The 7,915-nt window shown below is 40.7% G+C and overlaps 3 protein-coding genes across 3 annotated transcripts; all 3 read right to left on the bottom strand.

The window, feature by feature from the left end:
• Positions 1-554: 554 nt before the first annotated feature.
• Positions 555-1,063, bottom strand: N0V89_009652 (uncharacterized protein; the record flags this gene model as incomplete). The annotated part of the gene is made up of 2 exons (XM_056218403.1): positions 555-755; positions 836-1,063. 2 exons carry the CDS (start codon positions 1,061-1,063, stop codon positions 555-557), a joined length of 429 nt encoding a protein of 142 aa, XP_056067668.1.
• Position 1,064: 1 nt separating this feature from the next.
• Positions 1,065-1,902, bottom strand: N0V89_009653 (uncharacterized protein; the record flags this gene model as incomplete). Its single annotated transcript, XM_056218404.1, has 3 exons — positions 1,065-1,363; positions 1,436-1,557; positions 1,607-1,902. The coding sequence occupies 3 exons, from the start codon at positions 1,900-1,902 to the stop codon at positions 1,065-1,067; spliced, it is 717 nt and encodes a 238-aa protein (XP_056067669.1).
• Positions 1,903-2,447: 545 nt separating this feature from the next.
• RPL12 (60S ribosomal protein L12) lies at positions 2,448-3,057 on the bottom strand (the record flags this gene model as incomplete). Its single annotated transcript, XM_056218405.1, has 3 exons — positions 2,448-2,824; positions 2,886-3,002; positions 3,054-3,057. The coding sequence occupies 3 exons, from the start codon at positions 3,055-3,057 to the stop codon at positions 2,448-2,450; spliced, it is 498 nt and encodes a 165-aa protein (XP_056067670.1).
• Positions 3,058-7,915: the final 4,858 nt, after the last annotated feature.

Consider the following 7,915-nt stretch of genomic DNA (forward strand, 5'->3'; position numbering starts at 1 on the left):
ACTCTGCAGGGCGTGGGGTTGTGCCGTCAATCTGCATGCATGCAGGCGTCGGGTCAGATGCGTCGAGAGATCGGTGGCGCAGGCACTCAGTCCAAACTTGCGCACTTCGACCCACGCCTACACAGCTGCGCCGCACCGTGCTTGCTAAAAACAACAGTCGTTCACGCATCCCTAGCCGCTAATGGCACGCATACCTACATAGGAAAACAAGGCGTTCCACACGGCACAGGGAGGGCCATGGACGCTCATTTCCCTTGCCCGAAGGATCACAGGAGCAAATGAGCAGAGGAAGACTTGCTCGCGGGATTGCCTTGTACGGCTCTGCGAATGGCAAGGCGATGCGTTTCGGGTATACGCATTGGCTGATGATGTGCCGTTGGATATTGCCCGATCAGCAGCGGCAGCAATCTGGAGCCGGCGTCGGACATGTACACAGGTCATGTACACCCGTTTACATGCCCGCACAAGTACACATGTGGTCACAGACAAGCATCCAACTTCACAGAAGGAACGAGGAACAAGACGAAGCCTTTGATTCGACCCCTGTAGAGGCATCAGATGTCTGATGCGTCACGTGCAGCGCTCTGCTGCCCACCTGCAGTGCTAGACTCGCTGCCAACATCCGCTTGGCTCTGCACCTGCGGCGCTTCGTTTCTTGTGCCGTCCGTGGCATTGGGGCGCGCCACGCCCTTGATGCTGTGCCAGTCAGGCGCAGGTACGCTGAGTAAGCGGCAAATGTCCTTCCTTCTCTCTGTCTGAAATCATCATACAGATGTTTCCAGATGGCCCTCTCAGCACACGTCCCTTCATGGCTGCCCCCACAGTCAGGCTGCACCTCGGCGAGTCCTTCGGCCGGCCACATGATCCACGGCTTGGGCAGCGGCCAGTCGCTGAAGTGTACGAGCTTTGCCTCCTTGAGGACCTTTTCGGGATCCCACGCCTCGAATGTGTTGCCCAGATATGCCGAATGGTTACTTCGCCGGAACTCTCCCGTCAGCAGGGCGTACGGCCGATGCGGCAATACCATTGCGCTTTGCTCGAACCGATCGTTGACCAGCTCCATGTCAAACTTGTGCGCGTTGACAAGCGAAGGGTTGCCCCCCACCCGTGATGATGTCCTTGAACCGCTGAAACTCGTCGAGGTCCGGCTTTACGACCATGAGAAGGGATGTGAGCGGAGGCGGAAGCGTCTCGTACCAGTAGGCGCGTGGCATGGCAATCGGTGTGGACGGTAGCGCGAAGAGCTCGTCGAGCGAGGAGAGCAGCGTGATGTCCGAGTCAAGCGCAACGACGCGGTCGTAGTACGCGAGGGAAAATGCCAGGAACTTCGTAACGGACTTGTCCCAAGTACCCGTCCATTCATCTGTAAGGCGCACCTGTCACTTCTCTGTCTGGAAAGCGCGTTGCAAGGGAGGCGAGTGCCTGTGTGACCTACCCGTGGTCCGACCCTCAACGCTCAACAACGTAACCGGGTGTAGCTTTACGTTATACTTGTCGCGTGCCATGACCAGCAGCTGGCTGTCCCGATCTTTGGAGTCGGATATCACAAGATCCCAGCTGCTTCACATCAGATGCTGATGACTATCGCGAAGGTACCGATACTTACTGTTTGGGGTAGAACAGTACACGGTCTGCTTTGCTGCCATACTTGGCCAGCGAATCGAACAGCAGCAGTGCATGGCACAAGGTTGCGCCATCAGTCGCGTACAGACTGTAAGCATAATTCGATCCCTTTGTCGCGAATGTACTGCGATCGTTGTACGAGGGTTGGCGTGGGTACAACGTCCAACATGCCAGAACGAAGACGCCAATGTATATCCAAAAGCGGCGCCGCCATCGGAATGCCCGCGGCTCGGCGTCCCTCACAAACTGCGGGAGCTCGTCTGAGCGCCGTCGACGCATACTATATTAGTGGTAAAGATACTGGCCTTCATGGCGGGTGCATGATGCTGTGTGAAGTTGGCGGAGCGTTCGGAGGTGCTGCGCAAGGCAACTGGCCAAAGCTTACACGTGACTTTGTCACTCTTGAGTTCTACCAGTCACAACGCGACCTGTGGGATGGTCGACGCAAACTACACAGGTTGTTATGAAAGGATTCGTGCATCAACTCTCACTACCCGCGATGATATACATGAGCTACTACAACAATCTTTATACGTCACAACGAGGAACTGCGCATGGAAGAAAGACACTGGGGTATCACGGCTTGCATTGCAATCGCCTCGGCCAACACAAGTGGCGGGGCGAGGTATCGTTTTCCAAAAGCTCCATCTAAGCCCATGTCATCCAGTGTTCACTTTTGCATTTGACACCGCTAACGCCTGGGCTGTGCAGCCACGCCCTCGGGGGATGTTACTCCCACTCGAGGCAATTCATCCTCATTCAAGCTACGTATAGCCATGGAACCGTGGTCATCCTATCATTACGCCGTGCCATTGTGCGTACATTTACTCCTCGGGGATCTCGATCTCGCCGGACTCGATGTCATCGGAGATGTCCTTAGGGCTGCGGCCATCGACCTGGCAGCCGGTGCTGAAAGCAGTGCCGAGAATCTCCTTAACGGTACCCTTCAGGTCCTTGGCCATCGACTTGAAGCGCATGGTGCGGGCAATGTTGATGATCTCGTCGAGGGGAACGCTCTTGGTATGCTTGATGTTCTTCTCCTTCTTCCTATCACGCGGGGGCTCCTTCAGGGCCTTGATGACGAGCGATGAGGCGGAGGGAACGACCGAGACCTGGGCTTGACGGTTCTGAATGGTCAACTTGACCGTGACACGGAGTCCCTTCCAGTCCCCAGTGGCCTTGGCGATATCTTCACCGACCTCTACGCTGTATTAGCCCTGTTCGATATTGCGCACTTTTCAGTGTCGTCGCGAGGAACGTACTCTTGGGCGAGAGACCGAGAGGACCGATCTTGGGGGCGAGCGCGGAAGAGGCACCGACTTCACCACCAGTGGCCCGCAGGTGGATGACCTTGACCTCGGAGGGATCGAATTTAGGAGCTGCAAATGTTTAGCCAGGCTGTAGCAGCCGATCAGAGGGACGATACTCACGCATGGCTAGTGCGGGAGGTAGTCAGTCTCGACTGATCCGGGTTTTCTTTTGGAAGGGAGAGGGAGGTTAAGGAAAGAAGTTTGAATACGCGGCGCAAGAGATGATTTTGGAGGGGTGCGTGGGTGGGCCGCTTTAAGCGAGGCGCCTTTCCCGTTCGGCCCAAGCCTCCACCTTTGCCACGCCACGATCTTAAGGGTACCGCCTCGCTAGTACCTTCGGCCGACGGGGTGTTTTTCAGTCACCTGATTCTTGGCGGCTATTCTTCATTAGGAAAAAAAAAATAGGGGTTTAGTGAGTGGAAACCTAACTTTCTATATAGGAGCTATTAAAGCATAAGTATAGGTCTCTAAGATAACTATTACGGATCGGAGACGCACGCCTCTAATGGCTCTAACCTACCGAGGCTCTACCTAATGTGGCTAGCTCACACTAGCGCGCCTTGGTAGCCTTAGCAGCCTCGCACCTTATAGAGCTCCCTTAGCTCTATACTACCTACTTCTTATAGTATTATTTTACTAGTTTAGGTAGATAATACTATTATCTTATATTTATTTAGATTATTATTATGGAAAATAAGCTTAGTAAATAAGCTAATTAATTAGAATTACTATATAGGAGATTTATTATAATCCTATAAAATGGCAGTAGATAGACAAAGACACCTAGTAGGGTAGAGCTAATAAGGCTAGGGGCTAATATATTATTAGATACTAAGGAACTAGAAGGGTTAGGTTAGTAAATATATAACTATAATCCTACTAAGATAATAGGATCCTAGGAGTAGAAGAACTTAATAGAAGTAAAGAAGCTACTTATTATAATTATAGTAGGACTAAGTAAGGTAAGTAGGGAGGATTACACTTAGGATATTAGTAATAGAGGTAAGCTAGATTAAGCCCTATAGGCTAGCTAGATAGGTAGCTTATATTATCTATTATATAATAAGGTTTAGTATAAGTAGGAGACCCTAGGGACCTTAAAGACCCCTAGGACCTTAGAAGGTCCTAGGACCTTAGAGTCTAGATAGGATCTCCTAGATAATAAAGAATAATATATAGTCTAAAGGGACTTTAGAATCTTTCCTATTCTTTATAGTTAAAATTCTATAAGTTAAAATTAGAGCACCTCTTCTATATTAAGATCTATTAGTCTTCTTATATAATTATTACCTTACCTTCTATAGTAAGGTTAGGATATTCTTTTACTCCCTTATTATTATTTATCCACTCTTGTCTACTAAATACCTATAAGGTACGACCTAGGTTAGGTACGTGGAAACCCCTTATAATATATAGGTAATTATATATAGAACTATAAAGCTAAAGTAGCTTATTAATATAGAGGAACTATTATAGAAATTAGTATAAGTAAGTATATAGGTGGCTATTAATAATAATATAGTAGAGATAATTAAGAGTACTAAAGTATATTACTTAGGCTATAAGGTATTAGTAGGTATAAGTAGATAAGAGTAGTCCCCTTAGAGAGATTAAGTTACTATTAGAAAGTAGTAGGTATATTATAAGGTTATTAAAGAGGTATATTAGTATTTAATTTACTACTAGTTAGTACTATATTAGTAAAGAAAAGGTATAAAAAGAAATAAAAAGGTTTCTCTCTTATTATAAGTATTCTATATAGTCCTATAGGCCTAGATCTAGGTCTAGACCCGTATAAGCACTTATATATACTACTAATCTAGTATAATCTTATTATAAGGGGTTTCTACGTACCTAACCTAGGCCGCCCTTATAGGTATTTAGTAGACAGGAGTAAATAAATAATAAATAGAAGTAAGAGAATATTCTAACCTTACTATAGAAGGTAAGGTAATAATTATATAAAAAGACTAATAGATCTTAGTATAGAAGATATACTTTAATTTTAACTATAGAATTTAGCTATAAAGAATAGGAAATACTTAGAAATTATTCTAGACTATATACTATTCTTTCTAGTCCTTATAATTCCTTACTAACCTCTATTTCTAGGGAGTATAGCCCTAACTTAGAAGTAGTATTATAAGGGGTTTCCACGTACCTAACCTAGGTCGTACCTTATAGGTATTTAGTGGACAAGAGTAGATAAATAATAATAAGGGAGTAAAAGAATATCCTAACCTTACTATAGAAGGTAAGGTAATAATTATATAAGGAGACTAATAGATCTTAATATAGAAGAGGTACTCTAATTTTAACTTATAGAATTTTAACTATAAAGAATAGGAAAGATTCTAAAGTCCCTTTAAACTATATACTATTCTTTATTATCTAGGAGATCCTATCTAGACTCTAAGGTCCTAGAACCTCCTAAGGTCCTAGGGGTCTTTAAGGTCCCTAGGGTTTTCTACTTATACTAGACCTTATTATGTAATAGATAATATAAGCTACCTATCTAGCTAGCCTATAGGGCTTAATCTAGCTTACCTCTATTACTAATATCCTAAGTGTAATCCTCCCTACTCGCCTTACTTAGTCCTGCTGTAATTGTAACACTATACTATAAAGCTAGACTTACCTATTATTCTATCTAGAATAAAGTCCTTAATCTTCTACTACTAAGTAGTAATAAACTTCCTATTCTCTAACCCTTACTATAGAGGCTTACCTATATAGCTAGTTAGTAATATATTATATAGTAATAGTATACTTAACTTACTAATAAAATCTATAAACTTATTCTCTAGTACTATAAGCTTTAGTATTCTTTTACTAGGGGTAAGGGTTTAGTAAAGTCTAAGGTAGTATATAACTTTTTAAAGCTACTTATATAAGCTTATCTCTATTAGGTCTATATTATTAATAGAAATAAAGTTTTTACTAGCGTATACTAGGTTAAATTCTAGACCTAGGATATTATAAGGGGTTTCTACATACCTAACCTAGGTCGTACCTTATGGGTATTTAGTGGACGAGAGTGGATAAATAATAATAAGGGAGTAAAAGAATATCCTAACCTTACTATAGAAGGTAAGGTAATAATTATATAAGAAGACTAATAGCTCTTAATATAGAAGAGGTGCTCTAATTTTAACTATAGAATTTTAACTATAAAGAATAAGAAAGATTCTAAAGTCTCTTTAGACTATATACTATTCTTTATTATTTAGGAGATCCTATTTAGACTCTAAGGTTCTAGGACCTCTTAAAGTCCCTAAGGTCTTTAAGGTCCCTAGGGTCTCTTACTTATACTAGACCTTATTATATAATAGATAATATAAGTTACCTATCTAGCTAGCCTATAGGGCTTAATCTAGCTTACCTCTATTACTAATATTCTAAGTATAATCCTCCCTACTTACCTTACTTAGTTCTACTATAATTATAATATTATCCCCCTCCTTAGGAGTATTATTCTAATACCCTAGTCTAGCTTCCTATAGTATAGCTAGCCTATTAGTGCCTATTAGATATATAAAGGTGCGCTAGCCCTCTTACCTACTTAGGTTATACCCTAACCTAGATTTTCCTTTCTATCCTAAATATGCCTAAAGCCCCTTACTTATTAGTTTAGAAATATTATACTTATACGCTAAAAGTTAAATTCTAAAGCCTTAAGATGTCGCTTAGTTATAAGTATTATTAGAAGTTAAAACTTTACTATTTTATAGATGTGACCTTAGGTTAATATACTAGTTATATCTTAGCTTATACTAATTATAGCTTATAGGTCCCTAAGGATAATTAGACCTTAGTTTATAAAAAGAAGGAGTAGAAGTAGTTAGCTCTTTTTTAGGTATATACTAAAACTACCTACCTTAAACTAGAGTTAGCTAAGGTTAAGGTAAAGGAATATTCTTTTACTTATTATAATCTCTAAGTTACTAATGTAATAGATTAGTTATAAGAGAAGGGCTTAGTAGAGGGTAGGGCTTTTAGTAGTACTTATATACTATTACTATTTTTACTTTTACTTACTAATTCTACCTAGCTATAGGCTAACCCTTCTTTTAATTTTTTAGCTTTTACTACTACTTTTCCTAACCTAGTTCCTACTATACTAGTGTATAATCTTTCTAAGGGTATCCCCTTTCTAGGTAGAAGTCCTCTAGTAATTCCTTATAGTTTATAAGGTTTCTTATTAGCTCCTATATATTATACTATTCTAGCTATCCTTTCTATTTAACTAGGTATCTCTACTAACCTTTAACTATTTTTAGGTCCTTAATATCCTTAACTTTATACTTATCGTCTTCTAGTTCTAGCTAGGTCTTAATTAGAGCGTCTAGCAGTACTAGTTCTAGAAGGTTTTTATAAAAGGTGTTATATACTTTAGTACCTATAGGTAGAAGTAATTTATTTATAACTAGTCCTCTAACTTCTTATATTTTAAAGGGGCCTACCTATAGGTAATCTAGTTTTTTACTTTACCTTTTAGTTTTTAGATTTTTTTATAATAGGAAAACTTTATCCCCCTTCTTAAAGGTTAGTCCCTTAATCCTTTATTTATTTACGTTTTTAGATACTAAGAGGGATTTTTATATAATTCTTTTATATAAGATTTTATAAAGTTCCTTTATTCTCTAAGCTTTATTATAAGCTCCTATAGAAAGACTTTCTACATCTCTAGGATTCTAATAAATAATTAGTTTATATCTATAGTTAGTATAGTGTAGAGAGTACCCTATTAAGCCTAACCTAGAGCTATTATACGCTAATTACGCTATAGGTAAGAGTTCTACCTAATTATCTTACTATTTATTTACGTAGAACTAAAGGTACTATTCTAGTATCTAGTTTATTTATTCTATTTATCTATCTATTTAAGGGTGGAAACTTATTAAGAGTTTTCTATATATTTCTAATATTGTGGTAAACGTATTCTAGTATTTAGATATAAAGAGTTTATTACAGTCTATAAT

This window comes from Didymosphaeria variabile, assembly GCF_027946475.1.
Source record: "Didymosphaeria variabile strain IMI 356815 chromosome Unknown scaffold_7, whole genome shotgun sequence".
NCBI classification, from domain to species: Eukaryota; Fungi; Ascomycota; class Dothideomycetes; order Pleosporales; family Didymosphaeriaceae; genus Didymosphaeria; species Didymosphaeria variabile.